The 23355-nt window shown below is 39.7% G+C and overlaps 1 protein-coding gene across 2 annotated transcripts in view; it reads left to right on the top strand.

Annotated features, from left to right (window-relative positions):
• CDC40 (cell division cycle 40) overlaps positions 1-23355 on the top strand; it is a 58463-nt gene that overhangs the window by 16458 nt on the left and 18650 nt on the right. The window contains exons 2-8 of one of the 2 annotated variants that reach the window (XM_084625105.1): positions 1084-1170; positions 5126-5255; positions 11435-11518; positions 13448-13587; positions 14431-14527; positions 16973-17112; positions 21282-21356. In XM_084625105.1, coding sequence (XP_084481231.1) covers positions 1084-1170; positions 5126-5255; positions 11435-11518; positions 13448-13587; positions 14431-14527; positions 16973-17112; positions 21282-21356 — 753 coding nt within the window. The remainder of the gene's footprint in view (positions 1-1083; positions 1171-5125; positions 5256-11434; positions 11519-13447; positions 13588-14430; positions 14528-16972; positions 17113-21281; positions 21357-23355) is intronic. The other variant, XM_084625106.1, reaches the window with a different exon arrangement.

Below are 23355 nucleotides of genomic sequence, written 5' to 3' on the forward strand. Positions count from 1 at the left end.
AAGGACTATCATAAACCTCTCCACCTTCTGATCCCAGTGCAACACATACTTTTTACCTTCCCTTCTTATATATGTGCATATTGCTATGTTTTAATGTAAGCATATGAATTAAATCTAACAACACACTACGCTGCATACACATATTTCCCCTGGGGAGAGGATGAAGAATGAGTCACATGAAATATGCTAGGTGTGTTGCTTAATGCATTACTGGAAGGTGCTCAGGTGAGGAGGGTGGTATAAGTACCTGTATAAAATAGAATAACTTCATCCATGTGGGGGAGTGAAAAGACCTCTCTCTTTAGCCAGCCAGTTGGCTCAAAAGCAATGTTGACTGACTTTGGAGGGAAGATTTTTTCAAAAGTGATACATGATTTTTATGCCCCAATATATGGATGCCCATCTAAGGTGTCAGATTTTTGGAAGATGGGTGTTTAGCACTGGATGAAAATTGGGCCACTTTAAGGTATATGTTGAGTTGTGCACCAAAATCACTGGTCACTTCATAAAATGTTGGCAGTTGTGATGGAAAAATAGGGGAACACCATGACTAACAGAGATCCTTGGTACCTGACATCTTTACAAAGACATCTGCATTATGGAGGGAAGAAAGTTTGCATTGGGTTCTATTTATAAGCTGTGTATGTGAAAGGGAATTAAGAAATGGAGGGAATTCCTAATAACCCTGCATCTACAGAAATATCTTCTAAAAAATTTCCCAGGCTCCTGCTGTTTTGTTTTTCTTATGGTACTTTGCTTTTTCTCCATTAGGTTAATGGGTATATGGGGGGCAAATATTAGAAAATCGGGTGTGTTTTTTTTTAAATTGCACTTACAACTTTACCGGTAAAACTGAGCCTTAATTAAAACTTGTCAAACGTTTGTTCTTCATCTAACTGATACATAAGAATTCTCGCCAAGCTTTTCCTGATTTTTTTTTTCTTCAGAACTAAAAGTAAAGTTATATAGGTATAATTTAAAAAGCATACTGTGCCCCATACAGTCAAATTAGCGTCCGGTATCTTAGATTAGCTATGTACGAGAAGTTTTGGTTACATTTCAATAGCACTTTCGTTGTTTCAGGAAGATGTAGAGACGGGAGTCCACCTCGATCCTGCTATCAAGGAAGTTCAGTACAATCCCACTTATGACACCATGTTTGCACCAGAGGTAAGAACATTTTTATTAAAACCAGAAATGTTAGTCTTCCAAATTAATTGGCATTGCACTGAGGAATGTAAGTAGCTTAAAAGGAATGTGTTGTGTTAAAGTTGTTCTAATGTGAAATTCAGACATTGCAATGCCTATTCTCTTCAAATATGAATGTACAGAGTTCCTCAAGTTCTCCCTAGATTCAGGGTTGCCTCAACCTTCTGGACTTTAAAGTAAAGATAAGAACTTTGGCTAACTCTGAAAGACACCACATAACACAAACAGGTACCCTGAGGATATCATGTACACTTGTAATCTAACTTTAAACTATTTTAAAGAGAAGAATTGTATGAGGTATGAAAGGTGGAAATCAAATAATGTGCTGCATTGTGCTGTTAAGAAGCCAGTACAGGAGATTACCTGGCTGAACATCCTGAAGTGTCCTGTGTCTTCTGTTCTTTTGATGTCTACTCGTAATGTTAATCAGCAAGCAGTAGAGATAGTTGCCAGAATTATAGATCTATAGCTTTTAGAAAATGGGTATAGTTCGGTATAAAACTAAAACCCAGTATTACCAATAGAAACCGTATTCATGTCATGTCATGATCACTCAAGTGTTTTCAATCATTTTTTTTCTAAATTAATGTAGTATGAGCGTACAAAACTCTTGGGCTAAAATTAACCTTCTTCAAAACAACTTGAACTATTTTTCTATCTTAACTGTTTTTCAGTAGCCTACAATCTATTTGTCTGAAGGATTGAAAGAGATGATTTAAGCCTTCAAGTTATGTATAAATCTATAACTTATTTGAAAACTTCTTAGTGTTATCCAGTATAAGAGTTAATGACACATTTAGACAAATAGAGGCTGTCTGCAGATTGGAAGACAACTCTGCATAAATTTTGCATCAGTTATGCTTTGTTTAGAAAACTTATTGTGCAACCATGGGAGCTAGATGCTATTTTAAACAAAAGCTCGCAATCTGCACTTTAAGTGGGCCAAATAGACAACAGAACTGTCTCAACTTATGGCTGTTGGTTTGCATAGATGTTTGATTTAAGAAACCCAAGTGGTCTCAAGTGGGACAGGTTCAAGGCTTTGTGATTGGAGTCAGCAAGCACAGCAGTCACAGTTAATGTGTGGCACTTGATTTGCACCTATTAATTAAATATTTTCTCTACCTGGTCCATGGTGACTTCAGGAAAAGTTACTACTTTATCATCTTAGAAAAGAAAATTAAGGCGGGGGGTGTGAACTACTAGTGGAGTCCCTGAGACTGGAGAGAGACAGAGTTCTCTTACCTTCCTGTAATTATAGACAGAACGGAGCTATCGGCCTCTAACAAGAATTTTAGAAAGACAGGAAATTTAAAATGGAATATCACAGTGAAAATAATCGTTCAGTGTTAACTCCTGTCTCGTGTTGAGACTAAGAGCATTATAGGGAAGTAAACTGAGAACACAGTACGGTTCTTTACATGGCATATTATCAACCTGAGGGAACCACTGCTACAGGCGATCAAGCCTAAGGGGCTGATCCTGGGCTGCATTCAGCATGTGTAAATCCTGTTGAGTACATTTGGTCCTGCGTATGTGAAACACATCTCTGAATCTGATCAAAATGTTATGGCTACATCCTTTCTCTTCAAAGGACAGGATAATTTTATGACTAGTAATATTCAAGATAAGGGTAATCAAATCTTATGCTTCAGTGCTTAAAATCTCATTGCCACGGGTTAGGAAAAAAATTTTTTCCTATGTAATTATTGTGGAATTGGCTGGTGAGTTTTATGATTGTTTTTTCTTTTCATTGAAGCATCAGCTGTTGGGTATTGCTGGAGACAATATAACATACAAACTGGATTCATGGCCTGATCTAGTATGGGCAAGCAAGTACAGAATCAGAAATGGTTCTGTTGATCCGTACTTGAATTCTGCACTAAAAGGTTTTATTGGTGTATGACTGGGAATTGAGTATACAAAAAAAAAAAATCTAATGGATTAAATGATTCTCTCTCCTTCTGAAATTCATAAGAAAAAAATGAGAAAAAATAGGTTTTACGTAAGGGGAGAGAATAGGAAACTTTCTTCAAAGAGGAGGAGGCTTGGTTAATTCTATTATCTGCAGTCTAAAATGTGTCAAATTATTACATTTAAAAACAATTTAATCTTGAGATTCGTATTCAGCACAGGAAAGCACCTTGGGGAATAAGCAACATGTATAAAAGGTAATATACTTAGCTTTAATACATGCAGCTGTCATAGTCTTGAAATCACAACTGCTCAGAGCTGGAAGTTGTTGTTTTTTGGGGTTTTTTTTGCAAAGTTTGGGGGTTTTTTTGCAAAGTTTGAGCCAATTTTGGTATGTATGGCTAATAAGTAGCACAGTCTGTGTTCTCAGAGATAAAATGAAGCAGAATTAAAAAGGGTTTATCAACTGTTCTGAGGCAAGAATATGCAGCCTCTGTAAGATATAATAGTTTAGTGTCTTAAAAGTTACAACCATAGAGTTTCTTGTTTAATCGACGAATAACAGTAAACCTGTAACATCACTTTTAGTGGTCCATTTTACATTAAAAAATTGTGTGAGAGATTGCTTTGGTAAATACAGATAAAATATTCAGTTTCTTATTTTTCCTTGGGAATTGGGGAGGAGTGAATAACATGTGAACGAAACATTCATGTGCTATGAGCGTGACATGTTACAGTTCTGGGAGACAGCTCTGCACTATTTCAGTACTGGTGGTCTTGCCATGTATGGGGAATACTTAACCTGTACTCATATGTAAGTATCTAGCTGAGCCTTACCTGTGTTTCATTCTGTTTGCCCAGTCCAGAATGGGCTTGTTTATTGGACGCAACACAGATGTGTGTGTGTGTGTGTGTGTGTGCATACGCACACTTCTGTCTTTATGTGTACCATTGCCTTCTCCTGGATGGAATGTCAGACCTCCTCAAGTGTGTGATCATAGTCCTCAAATGGCTGCAATCTTCAGAGATTACAAAAACATGTACTATTATGCAAACATTCATGTGTCACTGCTTATCAATGTTGGTAGTTATTTTTATTCTGACGGTGGCTAAATTCACTTCCTTTGTGCTCCAACACAGTGGCGCTCAACTCAAATATTCTGTTCTCCATATTTTGAGAGAGCCCATTGATTTAAATGGAAATCCATTCAGATAGGTCAGAATATACAAATCAAGATCTGCCATGCAGCTCTAAAGAAACTTCTGCTCTTGCATTTCAGCTCTTCCAGCCCAACTCATCACTGCTGTAACTAGACACTATATCCAATTCTGTAAACTCTCCTGTGTAACTCTCTGTGAAGCATGTGGATACTTCATTTAACCAATATACAAATATAAAATTGTATAGTACTGCACTTTCTTTAGAAAACAGGTGTGTGTTTGTGTATGAATTGTCTATATTCTGTAGTTGTGCAGCTGATCCTGCTGAAATATTATTACATTTTTTCTTTAAGTGATAAAGATTTTACAAGGCAATTTCCATATTGCTATAACAGTTCTCTAGGGCTTGACTTTCAAAAAGGATAACACCATGTGGTTTTAGCTTCCCCTTTCCCCCTTTCCTGTTATCTTCTGTATGTTTGCCTTATTTACCTATTTAATGGGAGTTTTGCGTGTGGAGTAATTTTTTTTTTATTGAATTGTCCTTGCCAACAGTGCTGTGAGCAAGAAGCTTCACCGTGAAAATTACTTAATGCATAAAGAAACTCCTATTCTAATTGGTATATAATATAATGTACAAATATTATTCTGACATATATTCAGTTACAGTAGCCATAAAGAGAAAGTAAGCTAAAGCCACTACATACTGCCCTTCTTGAAAGTCACACAGTTCGTTCCCTATAGAACATTATAGATGATTACAAAATACTTAGCAAGAAACTAATTCCTTCTAGAATAGTGTACAACCTTTAAATACTTTCTTCTAATTTTGTTGATGCAGTTTGGGCCAGAAAACCCATTTAGGACTCAGCAGATGGCTGCACCTAGGAATATGCTTTCTGGATATGCAGAACCAACACACATCAATGATTTCATGTTTGAACAACAGAGAAGAACATTTGCAACTTATGGTAAGACCTACAACTCCTTATATTTAACCTTTGAGGCTGATCTCTGTCTTATACTGTTGCATGTGTGGCTGGGCCTGTAACAGACTTACCAAATAATATTAAATGAGAATCTTCACAGTTATAGATCATGGCATTTATTTTGGAAATGTTATTCAGGAATTCCTCTGAAACATTAATCAAATGCAAGACCTCCTACTGAACCATTTTAATTAAAACCTCCATTAGTTGTGGTTATGTAGAAGATGGAAATTACAATTTCACATTTTAACAAATAGACCTAAAATTATAAGCCTATTGTGGGTAGGTTCTGTCATAGCTATATTTTGTTAGAATCATATCTGAAAGTTAAAAAGGCTACTTACCATAGCAACTGGTTCTTCATGATGGTTGCATATATGGATCCACACTTCCCACCCACCTTCCCCACTTCAGTATTTTGTTCATGACTTTTGAATGAATGGAAGGACATGGATGGGTGGTTGGTGCCAACACCCTTTTTTTAAGTTTTCTGTCTCAGCGGTGTGAGGGTGTATGGCTTCCTAGAGGATGCGTGCGAGAAGCTTTGAGCTCTTGTTAAAGACACTCGTCTCCTTATGCATTTGGATCCATATGGGCAATTGCCATAGTAACCAATTACTTCATCTCAGACCTTTTTTTAGCTTTCAAATAGCTACATTGTGAAAAAGGATAAAGCTTGTTTTAATCCTGTTCAGATTGAAACAGTGCAATAGAAAATGTACAGTATGTAAAAGCAAGTGGATTTCTGAGCTTTTTCAGTACAAAGAATGTGCTGTGTGTTTACATGAAATTTTAACAAGTTTTCTTATACATTTCAGCATACAAGGCTTTTATTTTTTCACTTACCATTTGTTTATCGTTATTAAAAACTTATCAGTTTTTAAAATATAAAGTTTAATTTGGCATGCTTCTGGCGATGTCAACACTAGAGAGCTTACAGTGGCGCTGCTGTAACGATGCAGCTGTGCTGCTGTGAGATCTCTCATGTAGCTGCTTTATGCTGATGGAAGAGAGCTCTCCCGTCAACCTACGTAATCAACCCCCAACGAACGGCTCTGTCGGCGGGAGAAGCTCTCTCACCGAGGTAGCGCTGTGCACACTAGTGCTTATGTTGGCGTAAGTTATGTTGCGCAGCGGGGTGGAGTATTCACACCCTTGAGTGACATAAGTGTTAGTGTAGACATAGCCTCTTTCTGATGAAGTATGAGAGTTTGAAGAGCATAAATTATCCACCAGGCAGGTTCTGAAATTTCCACACAAATTATTAAATAATATATAATACTCAGTCCACTGCTGTTTTAAAAGATCTGTGTATGCAGATTTCTTTCTAAATTAAACTGTTATTAAGGCCATGGTCCAGCAATTGATTGCTTGGCACAACAGTCTGCCCACATGCTGAGCCCCATTGACTTCACTGGGGCACTGTGGCCATACAGCAATCTACTTGTGTGCTATCAGTTGCAGGATTGGAACATCAAGGTTTAAATTATGAAAACTAGAGTCAGTGTGAGCCATGTTTACCCAGAAAATCGTGAGGCTAAAGTATCAAATTTTAAGTAATTCTTTCAACTGTCATAAATTACCATTTAATGTGTATATCTTCAAATTTTCTTTTTCAGTTTCCTCTTTGGTTTGTTGTTGCTTGTTTCCATATGCACTAGCTACCATTAGTACTATTTTATAAGTGTGATGCTAATTGGGATGTCTACACTGTGATTCGGTATGTCTACACCTGCAGCACCGAGTCTGAGCCCATGTCAGCTGACTCAGGCTCATGGGGCTCAGGCTGCGGAGCTATAAAACTGCAGTGTAGACATTTGCGCTTGGGCTGGACCCCAGGCTCTAAGGCCCTTCCCCCTTGCAGAGACTCAGAGCCCAGGCTCCAGTCCACGCCCAAATGTCTAGACATACTGCAGTTTTATAGCCCCACAGCCCGAGCCCCATGAGCCTGAGTCAGCTTGCCACAGGTCTTGTATTGCAGTGTAGACATACCTATTTTTAGGAGTAACAGAAAATAGTGGCAACCTTGTCCATAGGAGCTTTGTACTGTTCTGGGGTTGGTTCCGTAGGTGTAGGTCTTCTGGAAATGACGGAAGTGGAGCAGCAAAAAAGCTGTGCTAGACTCGGTAAATCAGCAGAACCAGCACGGAAGCATTAGAAGGTTCAATTAGGAGGAGCAGTAAATGAGAATTGTGATTTCTCAGCATATTAGCAAGTTTGTTATGAATTACCTGAAAACATACCAGAATTCTTGAAATACGTTGCCAGAGTCTCATCGTGCTATCGTCCATAGAAAACTTTATCTTTTAAAAATTGCCTTTCAGTTTTGGGAAGGGAAGATAAAAATTTCTCATGGTAAATTGGATTAGTAGCAGAGCAGAAGTGTGTAGTTGTCTCTATATAAATCTAGGTGGGAAGCAATGTTGCTGACTGATTCTGCTTTAGCATACTGGAAGAATCAGTAAAGTAACCCTGCTTCAAAGTTGCAGGTTTCAAAGGCCTTCAACCTCAGCTGTTAGGGCCCATTTTATTCAATTGGCATTTGTTTAACCAGTGACTTGTCTCTAGAAATGCAAATTAAGTATATTGTAAGATAGAGGGCCTTGTAAGTGAAATACTTTTGTAAAAGGAAGCAGAGGGAATTGGTGAGGGATTTCTGTGCCTTCCATTTAATCTATTTACTATACTTAGAATTACAATCTTGTTTTATGTGTAATTCTTTAAAATTGAATACGCAGTCAGCTAAAACCCTGTTTACTATATTGCTTGGCAAACAAAACAAGTAGTTTTGTGGCTCAGAATATTTTCAGTCTACTTTTCTTAAGATAAGTACTTAACTTTCCTGTCAGCAATATTCTTTCTGTTCCCATTCTTGGAAGGGACAGGGGCATACTTCTTATACCAGGGGTGGGCAAACTATGGGCTGCGGGCCACATCCAGACCACCAGCCGATTGAATCTGGCCCTTGAACTCCTGCAAGGGAGCGGGGTCTGGGGTTTGCCCCGCTCCCACACTCTAGCCGAGGAGCAGGGCCAGCAGCTGCTCCACGCATGCGTACTGCGGCTCCCAGAAGCAGTGGAATGTCCCCCCTCCAGCTTCTATGTTTAAGGGAAGCCAGGGGGCTCTCCGCACTGCCCCTTCTGCAAGTGCTGTCCCTGCAGCTCCCATTGGTCGCAGTTTCCAGCCAATGGGAGCTGTGGGGGCAGCACCTGCAGACAGGGCAGCTTGATATTAAAATGAATATGACTTATTTGAAGTAGCTTCTTGTTCTCTTTGGCACTAAATAAGTTCTGTTGCTTCAGAGAACCAGGTCTAAGTGGCTAGTTGTTAGACATCTGAATCACTTATTTTCATAAATGTAGTTTGATGCCTATATTTTCAGAAGTGACTAGTGATCTTGTCAGCAAGTTAAGGAAGTATGGGCTGGATGAATGCACTATAAGGTGGGTAGAAAGCTGGCTAGATTGTCGGGCTCAACGGGTAGTGATCAATGGCTCCATGTCTAGTTGGCAGCCGGTATCAAGTGGAGTGCCCCAAGGGTCGGTCCTGGGGCCGGTTTTGTTCAATATCTTCATAAATGATCTGGAGGATGGTGTGGATTGCACTCTCAGCAAATTTGCGGATGATACTAAACTGGGAGGAGTGGTAGATACACTGGAGGGGAGGGATAGGATACAGAAGGACCTAGACAAATTGGAGGATTGGGCCAAAAGAAATCTGATGAGGTTCAATAAGGATAAGTGCAGGGTCCTGCACTTAGGACGGAAGAATCCAATGCACAGCTACAGACTAGGGACCGAATGGCTAGGCAGCAGTTCTGCAGAAAAGGACCTAGGGGTGACAGTGGACGAGAAGCTGGATATGAGTCAGCAGTGTGCCCTTGTTGCCAAGAAGGCCAATGGCATTTTGGGATGTATAAGTAGGGGCATAGCGAGCAGATCGAGGGACGTGATCGTTCCCCTCTATTCGACATTGGTGAGGCCTCATCTGGAGTACTGTGTCCAGTTTTGGGCCCCACACTTCAAGAAGGATGTGGATAAATTGGAGAGAGTCTAGCGAAGGGCAACAAAAATGATTAGGGGACTGGAACACATGAGTTATGAGGAGAGGCTGAGGGAGCTGGGATTGTTTAGCCTGCAGAAGAGAAGAATGAGGGGGGATTTGATAGCTGCTTTCAACTACCTGAAAGGGGGTTCCAAAGAGGATGGCTCTAGACTGTTCTCAATGGTAGCAGATGACAGAACGAGGAGTAATGGTCTCAAGTTGCAGTGGGGGAGGTTTAGATTGGATATTAGGAAAAACTTTTTCACTAAGAGGGTGGTGAAACACTGGAATGCGTTACCTAGGGAGGTGGTAGAATCTCCTTCCTTAGAGGTTTTTAAGGTCAGGCTTGACAAAGCCCTGGCTGGGATGATTTAACTGGGAATTGGTCCTGCTTCGAGCAGGGGGTTGGACTAGATGACCTTCTGGGGTCCCTTCCAACCCTGATATTCTATGATTCTATGATCTTGGAGGCCTCAGATTTTTGGGTGGCCAACTTGAGATGCCTGAAAGGGGCCTGTTTTTCAGAAAGTGTTGTGTATGTAAAGTCTAAAGGACAAGCAAGACTACATATGTTCACTAAGTACTGTTGCTCAGATCCAGCACCAAACAGGAGTAAGATTTGGCTAGTAATTTTTACAGGGCCCAAGAGTATGAGAAAGTAAGTGTTTCTATCAGTGTGTGCACATAACATTTATTGGAAGTATATTATCCTTGCATTCAAGTGTCACTGTCAAAGTACAGGTCACTTTGTCTGGGCTGTCAATTGCCAATTCCGCTGGGGTTGTTTAAAATTTCAGTATACAGATCCTTGGAGTTTCATTCTACAAGAGTGATGTAATCTTCTATGAGTGCATCTTTAAAGAGATTTATTTACCTGTAATTGTTCTGTTATGTGCATTAGGCTTGTTTGTGCTTATTTACCCCCAACTTTTTTCAGATATAAGGTGGAGTGGAATTGTGCCTTTCCAATCAATGTCAACATAAAATCTTGATGTCTCTAGTTTTAATGGCAACTGAAGGAAAGATGAGTGTTAGGGCAGGTCATGTAAATGCCTAGCACGCTAACTCAGTAGGAGAAAAGGATGCTTTCCGTTGAAGCTGCATTTGGAAGTCTGTCAGACTTCCCATGGTAAAGTAGAAAAGCTTTTCTATAAGAAAAGATACTGAACCAAGGTCAACCTTGCTTGTAAGTAGGCATGGCTCCCGCAGAAGCCTGAATTTGTCTCAGTTGCTCTTTTCAGTGGCTTGCTGTCCCTCCTTCCCACTACTGAGCAAATGAGTCCCAGAGATGGTGTAAACACAGCTCGAGGACAAATAAACCACTGCATTGATTTTGACATCTATCCAAAGTAGAATCTCTGCTTTAATAACAGAAACCTTATAGCTTAGAGGAACCCATTAGATGACTGGCTCAGTAACAGCAGGCAGTGAGTCTTCAAAGGACACTGTCCCATTCAAATATTTAATTAAAATTAATTATATGTCCACAAGGGTGCACTTTCTCAGAAAAAATGGCATTAGTGATAGTAAATATTCTGTGCACCTGTTCCATAGAAACTAATTTAATTATTTATCTTTACTATAACATTAAAGGTTGTGCCATCTACTTGTGTTCTTCGCACCACAGTCCCAGTTATTTAATGCAATATGTGCTGTCATGTTGCATTTCTTAGAATGTGCGTTCTGTATCAGTAAAGAATGGTACAAATTTAGAAATTAATTTGCTGCTGTAACAGTTCAGTTTAAGGGCTGTTCCTGAGGGTAGCACTCAGTACTTTAGCATATGGCCGATTTCAATAACTTGACCAAGCAATAACTTGCTTCAACTTATAAGAGGTTTGAGCGCTCTGGAAGCAGCACGCTCAGACTCTAGTGGGAAGCAAGCACCAGGCAATGCTCTGCAGTAAATCCAATAGCTAGGCTGGGAGAAAAGTTGATGGACTTCAGAGCATATCTTATCCAGTCCCTCTTGGCTTAGGAAGATATCTTAAATATAGGGCTTTGAGGAAGATAAATTGGGGCAAAGAGAACTGAGAACCAAGAGGAGAATCAATCACTGAGAACATATGCAGAACAAAAATTTCAGCTAACAACTGGTATTTTTGCTTTTATTATAGGTTATGCATTAGATCCCTCTCTAGATACTCAGGACGTTGCTACTAAATACATTGGTTCTGTAGAAGAAGCTGAAAAGAATCAAGGTAGGTAATGTCAAATTGGATATAAAACCATTTGGTTTTAATGGCAATCTGTTCTGTTGTGTTTCAGTTTTATAGAAAACAGGCTATCATGAAATGCTAGGAAATATTAACAAAGGTTTGTGATGTGTCAAGAGAGATGCTCCTTAGACCAGAAGTCTAGGATGAAATTTTTTCTTTTTTTTTTAAACTCAATAATGAACGGTAGTTTCCCTTCCATGGTCAGGTTAAGAATAGTTTGGGGGGCAGGGGGTGTTTCTCATTGTTTTTGTTTTTTGTTTTTTCCTAGAATGTGAATCTTTTTTAATAGTCGTCTGATTTTTTCTAACATCAGATTTCAGATTATGATTTCACATTAGAATAGAACATTTTTTCATATACAAATAGACTTCAGAGGTGTGTATTTTTGGAGTTCAATTGAGCTGTGGTGTCATCCTTATTCCATCATGCTCTAAGCTAAAATTGTATTTTCCCTGCATTGCAATAGCTTCTTTAAGTAGGTTAATCAGCTGTATCATAGTATTCAGTGTTATGGGGTTAGCAGATAAATGACGTATACACCAATTTACCTTAACACTTCTGTTCGCAACTTTGAGTTATCAATAGTTAGCAAAATGGAGCTGTTCTCCCCTGACCCCCAAAAAGAAAAACTACTGAAAGGTAGCCCAGTGGCAGGATTTTCGACCGGAGGCAGAAGGGCCTGTAATTACTACTTATTAAATGTTTTTAGTTCTAGTAAAGTGGTTTCTTTACATTTGAAATTATGCTCATGTAAACACCTTCTCACAAGTAGTAACATCTTCCCCCATATAGCCTGAAATTTGTTCCTATGTTTAATTAATACATACTGCTGTAGCTTGTTCAGTATGTTATTTTCAAATGTTTTTAAAAGGCGTTAACTTCATTTTCTCCTTTAAAATTGAAGTTGAGGATATTAGAGTTCCTTTCACATAACAATTCCATTGGGGAGAGAGGCAGTCAAGACGAAAGTTGTTTTAAAATTAAACTTAACCTGTTACTAATAACATCTGTAGTTAATTTAAAGTTTTTTAAAAACTCTAATTTTATTTATAAGGTGTACTGTTTGTTTGCTTTGACATTATGCTGGCTCTTTCCCTTTTTATAGGCAGTATCACTTTCTGATTCATATGCAGTAAATGTTTACGATTTCTGAGTGTATACATTATTTTAAAAATCACTAATATATATCATGATATGAAGGGTTTTATACAACTTAATGCATAATCTAAACTTTAATGTCTAAAACTCACTGTCACTTGGATTTCCCTCAATATTTTTCTTAATGTTTGTATATTGCAATGTTGAAATTCTGAAAACACAAACTTTACTTTGTAAATGTAAAGAGCATAGCACTCGTGGTAGGTTAGTGCATGTGTGCAGCTCTTGTGTGAGACTTGAAAGATGCTTGGGATGAAGGGAGGGTGGGCAGATGATTGGGGATTCTAATTATTTCTCTAGCGACTGATCTTGAAAAAAAATCTGGTGGTGGAATAGGGAAGCTTAGTTTTCAGGAAAGTCAAGATGTCTGGACTCAATTGTTTTCCAAACTTTACAGAGTACAAAGCATGAAACAATAAAAATGCCTAGTCACTGTGTTCATATGACATTACAAAAGAGTAATGATAAATATATTTTTGTGGACTTCACATGTATTTTGACTCCTGCATGATTAAGTAACTTATAACAGCCATCCATCATACCTAGAATCTTACAGCCTACCCATCTTCTCGTTACTTTGGATTAAATTAGCTACATTCATAAGTAGATAAGTAAGGCAACATTGTGATCCAGAAGACCTCTTCCCTTCTGTTATCACTTGGTGTTTCTATACTGAAAATACAGTGACTTGTGTTCTTGAAGTTAAAAGTTGCATAAACGTCCGTGTGTATAGTGTTGTGTTTCTTCCTGTAGGTTTAACAGTATTTGAAACAGGACAAAAGAAAATAGAAAAAAGGAAGAAATTCAAAGAGAATGATGCATCTAATATTGATGGCTTCCTGGGACCATGGGCAAAATATGTGGATGAGAAAGAAGTAGCCAAACCCTCAGAAGTAAGCGTTTTTAAAAGTGTATTGGGTAAGAATCGTTAGCAACACAGTGGCATACCATGGCAGAGACCAAGGTATGGAAGAAATCTTGTGACTTCACCAGTATAGGCCAGTGGAGACCAAATGTACTGTGGCAATGATACATTTGAAGGTAGTGCTTTAAGTGCTGTATGTTTGAAAATTTGGACAGTGGCTTTAGAAGAGATTTTGTGTCTTACTTTGTTGGCCTGAGGATAGCTGCTGTATGATAACAGAAGCAGCTAGGTGAAAAGAATAGTCAAGAAATACTCTTTAGTAGGAAAAAAGACAAGGCTTGCCTCCTTTCAGTCATTGACACTTAGGGCTTGTCCACACATACAGTGCTACAGTGGCACGTCTGGTGAAGATGCTCTATGCCAATGGGAGAGAGCACTCCTGTCCGTATAATAAAACCATCTCTGTGAGAGGAGGTAGCTATGTTGGGGAAGCTCTCCCACTGACACAGCACTTATGTCAGTGTAACTTATATCACTCAGGGGAGTGGTTTATTCACCCCCTGAGTGACATAAATTATGCTGATATAAGCTGTAGTGTAGACATAGCCTTTGCTATAGCCTGTAAGCCTGAGTAGAATTAATTGTTTTAAAATTCTTTCTAGAGTGTGTATACCTTTCTAAGCTGTTCTGGCTTTGGTTAAAGTTTTACTTTTTTAATTGTTTTTTTTCCTATCCTGAAAATATTTCAAATATTCATATTTAACAAATACATTAATTCTAGTAAATAAACAATGTTTCAGTTTTGTCTTTTTGTCTTCAGCTTCAGGGTAACTCTTTTTAAAAAAGTCAAGACCATATTCTGTTTTTCTAGGAAGAGCAGAAAGAGTTGGATGAAATAACAGCAAAGAGGCAGAAGAAAGGCAAACATGAAGATGATAAACCTGGAGAGGAGAAGACTATCTTACATGGTAATGCCATTTTAGTCTGCTTTAATTTCTGTTACGTTCATAATCAAGGATAATATCGTGTAACTTCTTGTCAGCTATACTGGTAGCTATACCGTGTGAATCCCATTAGCTCCCATATAGAACTGTAAAAGGAGTTAGATTCTCCTGTAGGCTGTGTCTACACTACAGACTTTCGAAGAGCTGTAAGATCTGACCAGCGTATCTGTGCTGACAGAAGCTCATAGTATGGATGCAGATATACCAGCAAATTTGCATTGTTACAGGTATAGCCTTTTACTTTCATGGCGGGTAGGGGGGGAGACAGTTTTACCTGTACCAAGAGCAGTTGTGCTGGTATAGCTGCATCCATGACAGGACCTATTCTGTCCTGGTGAAGCATCCCTAGTATAGACAAAGCCTAAGATAGAGGAACTAGGAGCAGGGGGAGAGAGAGGTCCTGCAGGGAACAGCCATATTCATGACCAAGCTCAACTGAAATGTTTTTAAATTAACAGAAAAAGAAAACCTCAGTAAGGGGGAAAATTTGAACTAGTGCCAGTTTGTATTGCTAAGAGTAGTGTGGCAATGTCACCTGTTTGTATATTGATTTCAAAAACGCTGGCGGTCACCTTCAAGTTGCCATTCATTATTTTACAAAATGAAATCTTTAGGGTTTTGGGCTCTGCCCCATTGCAGATCTAGTACTTCACTAACAAATTTGATGTAAGTTCAGTCGTATGCTTTGATCTTGTATTTGCAAGTAATACTTTGGATTAGAGTTCATGCTGTAACAGATTATATATTAAACATTAGACAGTCATTTAAATTTTGTTCTTAGTCTATTTGATGCCAATTTTCTTGCTGTCATGTTGTGAATAATTGTGTAGCCAAGTAGAGTTGCTGCACATTGAAAGCTTGCATCTTTACATAAGAATAATTAATTAGGGCCTCATCCCAAAGCCCTAAGCAGACGAAAAACCCAAGCCTTTCAATGACAGTTTTGCATACATAGGGCCTTTATGAATAAAATTAAAGAGAGTAACTCATAAACTGGGAATCTTCCTTCATTGGTGCTAATTCCTACCAACAGGAAAATACAGAACTGGAAATTCTTTTCACAGTCATATAATAGGAAAAGGAAAGAGCTGTATCACTTACATTTAAGACTTGCTGTATTTGTCATGACCCTGGTATGTCAATAGCGTAACACTCAACAAAGTGAAGAATACAGAACAAATAGACCTGATATTTTGTATCTAGTGATTTTTTCCCCTCTGTTTTCCCAGAGAAAGGTTCAGCAGGGAATAAATGTTAGAACTGCTTGTTCTGTATTCTTCAGCTGCAAATTATAGATTTCTGAAAAAATAAGCTTATGACCAGAAAGTCATCAGTGCTTCTGTTCTCTAACTGTGTATCTTAAATTATTGATAACTTATTCCAATGCAAAAAGACTTCACCTGAAGTTTAAGGTAGAATGGATCTAAAATAGTCAGACATAATTCCCTTAAGGAACACTTCATTGTTCTCAAAACACAAACTTCATGGAAATTCCAAATTAACGTTCCATTGTATTAAATTACCTAAAATATTCAGTAATATGCAAGTAGACAGTTAAGGTCACTCAAACTTAATGTTGCTTCAAAAATGCTCCCATGAGACAATCTAGAAATTAAGAGACACTTATCTTTCCATCGCACAGGTTCATTTCCTTTGTAGCTAATGTTGAAGTGCTGGGTATTCTCTGAAACATCATTGCCTAAATATGACAATTTTATTTCTTAGATTTGCTCTCTGTGTTTTCAGTCGTATCTGGTTGGTGGTGGTGGCTTTAGGGGTGAGGTGGACTAGCTTTACTGCCGTTAGCCGAGCTGACCAACGGTTCTGTGAGGGGGAATTAGATCTTTATCTGACTCGTTAGCAAATCCGTTGATGCACTATATTCCATTCACAGGGCTAGTTGGAAATATAAATTGCCCCCAAGTTGCCATCAGTTACTTCTGTGAGCCCCACTGAAGGCAATAGGATTGCACAGGTGTAAGGGACTGACTTCAACTCCTGTGGAAACAATTGGAAACAACCTCATTGATTTCAAAAGAGTTGGATTGAGCCATAAGTGAGAGCTCCGTCTGGTCTGTGGAAGCTTTATTGCTGTTGGCGATAAACAAGCCATGGCAAAAATGATTAATGTTCAGAACCCAAACAGAGTTTCCAGGATTAGCAATCAGAAAAACTCGACTTCTTATTTGTGTACTGGGCACATTTAATATCAAATGGCTGGGACACAATAAATGTAGAAATCCAAAGAGCAATTTTTGCTTGCTTTTTAGAGCAGGACTGCTGCCTTATATCTAATTCTTAATCTTAATTTTGTGTGGTGGTTGGATCTTCCCAAATCTGTAACCTTTGAAATTACAGGTTCCCTGCAATTCATAGTACTCTGTTTTTTTGGTTTGTTCGGTTTTTTAGTCAAAGAAATGTATGACTACCAGGGAAGATCTTATCTTCATGTTCCTCAAGATGTTGGCGTTAATCTCCGTTCTACAGTGCCCCCTGAGAAATGCTATCTCCCAAAGAAACAGCTCCATGTATGGTCTGGACATACAAAGGTAGGGAATGTTGTTTTGAAAATGGGGTTTTTCTTTTTTTATAATGTAAATGTTTGTCTTTGTGGCTAAGTAGCTTTTCAGATCCTTATTTGTAAAACAATGGACCCAGACTCATTCAAGACAAATTTTCTGGAGTTTCCAAAATTGTGCATAAACAAATTGGGTGTTTGCATACTCAAATGTGTATTCATTCATTTACCAGTTTCCATGCACAATTGCAGGTTTTGCACATATGTAGTGAAATCCTGGTCCCCAGGAAGTCAACAGCAAAACTCCCACTGGCTTCAGTTGGACTAGGAGTTCACCCATACACTGGTACATGAACAAATTAGGTTTAATTCTGGAGGATCATGAAAATTTTGCCCTTATTGTGAAAATTTGTAACATAATTCCCTATCAAAAACAGTTTCATGGTATTAACAGTAACATCACAAGATTTCCCACAATGTAGTTGTTGACTACAATTTCTCCTCCAGAAGTCTTCCTTCACCAACACTGTGTTTACACTACCACTTATGTCAGTATAATTTGTATCGTTCAGGGATGTGAATAAGCCACCCCCTGAGTGACGAAAATTACACTGACCTAAGCACTGATGTGGAAAGTGTGGGGAGTCCCTGAAAGAGAAGGAGGGTATCACCCAGGGAGCTTGTGGTAGGGATCCAGGGAGCCCCTTGCGTGTGCAGCAAGCTCAGTCTACAGAAGCTATGAAGTGTGCAACCCCCTGGTTATTTAGACTTTATGTATGATTGCACAAAGTCAGTGACATTAAATATTAATAACAGAAGGATTTCCCTACTTTGCCAGTAGCTCTTAGAGAGAGAGTCCTGGGTGAAAGCCAGCTCGCTTAGGGTCAATCCAGATAAACCTGAGATGAAGCTGGGAGGAGGAGGGGAAACATTTTAAAGAACTATTTAACTGCTCCTTGAATTCTGGTTTATTTTTTACAATCGTCAGGGTGGCTTGAAATCTCAGGTTCTTACTAGACTGTTCTCCAGGCACCCAAATGAGAGTGGCCAGCAACTCTTTAGCTTCTAGCAGGCCAGGATATTGCGCCTGTCCATCCCTTCTAGATACAGCTTTTATTCTGGTTCAAATGTGTTTATTACCAAATGCTTGGACTGCTGTAGTGCCTAATCTAGAGCTAGCCTTGAAGACCATTCAGTCATTATCCATTCAGATAATGCAGACTGGATGTGCTTGCTTTTTAGGCAGACCAGACTGCGGATGTGACACACTATGTTCTGACCTGTACATTGGTAAAACTTAAAATGTCTGGACTTTAGCCAGACTTAGGTCGATGCAAGGCAGCTTACATTGACCTAACTCTGTAAGCGTCAATGCTGAAATATAACTCGCCCGCTGCACTGACTTAACTCCCCCTCCGCGAGAGGCACAGCGCTTAGGTTGATGTAGTTAGGTTGACACAGTGTCAGTGTAGAAACTGCGTTGCTGAGGTCGACTTTCAGGCGCTATCCCACAATGCCCTCCACTGACAGTTAAATTGGTCCATGCACTCCTGGTGAGGATGCGCACCACCAACAAGGAGCGTAATGTGGACATGCAAAAGCAGTTTAATTACTGTGGTGGCTGTACATCGACATAACTAGGTTGATGTGGTTTTGTACTGTAGGCGTTCCCTTAGTTTTCAGAGGCTGCCTCTGCCATGTGTAGTAGGACAACTGCACTCTGAAGGAGCCCCTTTAGTTAGCTGTTGCTAGACAGAAGCTGTTGAATCGGGGCAGGTATTTTTCAGAGTTGGGCCCTCACCATTGCAATTTGATTTTGCCGATAATGCATCTGAGCCCAAGTTGGATTAAGTTTGTGATACAATTCAAGGCACATTCCTTACCCAGAGCTTTCAACTCAAGGCAGACTCTGGAGACTCCTAATGTTTAATCCCTAGACATTTAATCTACTGGCTGCTGTCCACTGTCTTGAATCTCATCCAGTAAGATGAGCCAGCTGTAGCAGACGGTATATGTTCCTCATTCACACATGGTCATTAGGTACTATCCTAATCCATGTTAAATGTGCTTAAACATGACATTGTGTTAAATGTGTTGCATAGCTGCAATAAGAAGAAAATATTAAGGCCTGGTGTATTCTGTGGCCAGCTTGGCCTGAATTCTGGGGCTGTGTTCTTAGAATCGCTAGCATTTTGTTGCAGCAGGTTGGAAATTATGCTGCGGAATCATTTACATTTGAAAAATGAACAGTGCAAATGAGTGTTCTATGAAAATGAAGGTACAAGTAGAGCAGTAGCCCTTGTATGTTTTGATACTTTTTCTACATAGGTCCCACAATTTCACTATGTAATATGCCAAACTTTTTATACTGACAGTGCATAACTAAGCTTTTGGGGGAGGGCAGGGAAAGAGCAAGCTAGATATCGTGGCAGCAGGGGATATTTGGGGCTTTGGCCCTAAGAGAGAGAAGCACATGACCTGTGCCTTTCTGCTGAAAGGGGCAGCACTGAAATGTTGGCATCTCAAGGGGGTAGTAAAGATTAACATTTTAATGATTTGGGCAGTTTCTGCCTCTTTTGGAGCTGTTGTGTCTGGCTTTTTGCATAATTCTGAACTTTAGAAATTGTGGGTGAAAATCGTGGCCCCATGGAATTCTCTGCCAGAACTCCCTTTGACATCAGTGGGGCTAAGACTTTCATTCCTTGTGGGTTTTTTCCTGCACCAGCACTTTCCATTTATGGTAGCAGTCGTGGGAGAGCTTATATAGACCAACTGCAGAAGTTCTTACCGACCAAGTCTGCTAATCCTGTTTAGTGAAGGTAGTTGGAAGGTAAAAATGCCTGCATTATGTCTACACTAGCACTTCCACCATTACTGCTCCCTGTAAAGCTGCACTGTTAGTCCTATTCAGTAGTTAATCTTTTTTTTTTTTTGAGGAAATGTTTTTTTAACCCCACTGTGTTCTATGCACTGATTTCCATGGTACCTCTTAAAATCCCCTGCAAATCTTTTTTAACATTGAATAATCCTAATACTCAAGAAAAGATGCTCATACATTGTGTTTACTCTGAGTGCAGCTGTTGCTTACTCATCAGAAAACTGCACATGCAAATGGTTCCTACATGAACAATTACCTGTTTACATGTGCAAATTTTAGTGGGAAAGTTTGCCAATACAAGTTAACTGCTATAAAAATTTGGTTCTGTATCTGTCAGCTTAGTGCCTCTTTTGTGTGTTGAGCAATAAGTAGGCTTGGGAGGCTGTATAAATAATCAGGAATAGTATTTTAAACACACTTGAAAACTTTCTGAATTAGTGTTTCCTTTACTTCTCCCATTTCTGAGTTCAAGGTTTAGTTTCCTTGTATTAGTGATGTTTCAAACTTCAAATGCAATGTAGCATTTTTATGAACGTCTTTGCTCTGTTTAGGTATCTGTAATAAAATAAGCTTGTTGTATGAAACCAGCATCCGGAAATCAGGGTGCTGTAAAATAAAGTGATGTAAAGTATTGTCTGTCTGAAAGTCTTTGTTTTTGTTTTTGTTTTTTTTTTTTCCAACATACGTATCTGTTGGTTTTATAGTAACCTCTTTAAAAATCCAATTGCAGCCCACTGGGATTATTCACCTGAGTAAAGTTACAAATGGCCTTTAGTGTTTTCAGGGTCAGAGCCTCTGTGGTTGAAGTTGTTGTCATGCAAGAGGCCTGAGTTAGAAGTTACCCCAGGAGGCTGCTTAGAGAGGCCCCAGTTACTGCTCACAGGATTGTAGTATAAAGAGGATTGTAGTCACGATTGTGCAGAACTGGGTGTATTATGAAGAGGTCAGATTGGCAGGGGGGAGAGCTCTGTGTTATTCTTTTGTCAAAGCTAACGTTCCAAACCCACAATTTGTATTTCTTTGCCAAGGGCTGCCATGGTAATGGTGTGGGTGGGTGTCCGTGTGGGAGGGGAAGGGGGCATGCACACAACTATTGCAGTGACTCAGGATTGCCCCCTGGTGATTCAGCAGGAGCAATTGATTAAAATACATTGCTGTGTTAAAAGAAGCAGGAGATTGTACAGGCTCCTCTTCAACCTTTCTGATAAGGTTGGTGTTTTAGGATTTGAGCTAAATATTTTAGAAAAGAGGGAAATTGAGCTCGAAAAAAAATCCACATGCTCAATTTGCTGTTCCTTAATCATTTATGTTCTTATTTACAGGGTGTCAGTGCAGTCAGGTTGTTTCCACTCTCTGGCCACATATTGCTATCTTGCTCCATGGACTGTAAAATTAAAGTGAGTTGTTTCTGATATACCTTCACTTCGTACAAATGTAGCATTCACAGCATTTAAATAGTGAGTCTAATTCTGTTAGAACAGGTACTTTTCCAGGGTTTGAGTCCCCTGTTTAAATTTGTATCAGGCTAAAAATTGTCAAATAGTCATCCTACATTCTAGTTTTTCTCCCAGAAATGGTTTGAATTAGTTTTTGTTCTGCATAAAAATAAATAGTTAAGTTGTCAATCACCCACATTGAATGTAAAAATAAGTAATGCAGAAACTATTTTAATGAAATATAAAGATCACAGTTAAAATGAAGTCAAGAAGTGCAAAAATTAAGGTTTCTGCAGCAACCTGTGTGTGTGTTAAATAGATGCCTATCACCGCCCTGCCCACACTGCATGTACTGTATTTTGTATTCTTCTCCCTCATTTCTCATCTGTTTTTATGTTTAGATTGTAAGTAGGGCTGTCGATTAATTGTAGTTAACTCATGCGATTAATTTTTTTTCATTGCACTGTTAAACAGAATACCAATTGAAATTTATTAAATTTTTTGGATGTTTTTCTACATTTTCAAATATATATATTTCTCTTACAACACAGAATACAGTGTACAGTGCTCACTTATATTATTTTTTATTACAAATACACCTCTACCCTGCTATAACGTGACTCGATATAACCCAGGTTTGCATACAACACGGTAAAGCTCAGACACTCTGCTCTGAGCAGCATGTTAAGGATGCCGGGCTGGGGCCGAGGGGTTGGATAAGGGGCAGAGGGTCTTGGGGGCGGTCAGGGGCCCCTTCCCCCAGGTCTGGGAGACAGGAGCTGTGGGGGGTCACTTTTGGGGGCCCTGCAGTCCCAGAGTGGCCATGGGTATTAGCGGGGGGCCAGGAGCAGCCCACTCCGCTTCCCTCGCCTCAGCCCCAGCCATGTCGCTCGGGTGAGGGGGCTTGGGGGAAGGGATCCCCCCGGCACTCACTGGCAGCAGAAGTGGAGAGCCCGGCCCCAGCCCGCTCCACTCCGCCAGCTCCCAGCTGCGGCTCTCCGCTTCCCACCGCAGGTGAGTACGGGGGGGGAGTCCTTTCCCCAACCTCCCTGCACACACCCATGGTGGGAAATGGAGCGCCGCAGCTGGGAGATGGCAGAGTGGAGCAGGCTGGGGCAGTGTTGCTCTGCTTCCCGCCGCTGCCGCTGAGTGCCTGTCAGGGGGCGGGGGGTGTTGATAGGGGTCGGAGCAGTCAGGGGACGGAGCGGGGGGTTGGGTAGGGGGTGGAGTCCTGGGGGTGATTAGGAACAGGGGTCTCTGGAGGGGGCGGTCAGGGAACAAGGAACCGGGGGTGGGGGCAAAGCAAGTTCAATATAATGCAGTCTCACCTATAACGCAGTGAGATTTTTTTTTTTGTCTCCCAAGGACTGCGTTATATCAGGATAGAGGTGTATTTGCACTGTAAAATGATAAAAGAAATAGTATTTTTCAGTTCACCTCATACAAGTACTGTAATGCAATCTCTTTATCATAAAAGTGTAACTTACAAATGTAGAATTTTTTTGTTACATAACTGCACTCAAAAACAAAACAATCTAAAACTTTAGAGTCTACAAGTCCACTCAGTTCTACTTCTAGTTCAGCCAATTGCTAAGACGAGCAAGTTTGTTTCCATTTATGGGAGATAGTGTTGCCTGCTTCTTGTTTACAGTGTCACCTGAAAGTGAGAACAGGTGTTCACATGGCACTTTTGTAGCCGGTGTTGCAAGGTATTTACATGCCAGAGATGCTAAACATTTGTATACCCCTTCATGCTTTGGCCACCATTCCAGAGGACATGCTTCCATGCCGATGACACTCGGTTTTTTTGTTTGTTTTTTTAAATGCATTATTTAAATTTTGACTGAACTTCTTGGGGGAGAATTGTATGTCTCCTGTTCTGTTTTACCCGCATTCTGCCATATATTTCATGTTATAACAGTCTCAATGATGATCCAGCACATGTTTGTTTTAAGAACAT

This window comes from Lepidochelys olivacea, assembly GCF_965140295.1.
Source record: "Lepidochelys olivacea isolate rLepOli2 genome assembly, chromosome: 3".
Classification (NCBI taxonomy): domain Eukaryota; kingdom Metazoa; phylum Chordata; order Testudines; family Cheloniidae; genus Lepidochelys; species Lepidochelys olivacea.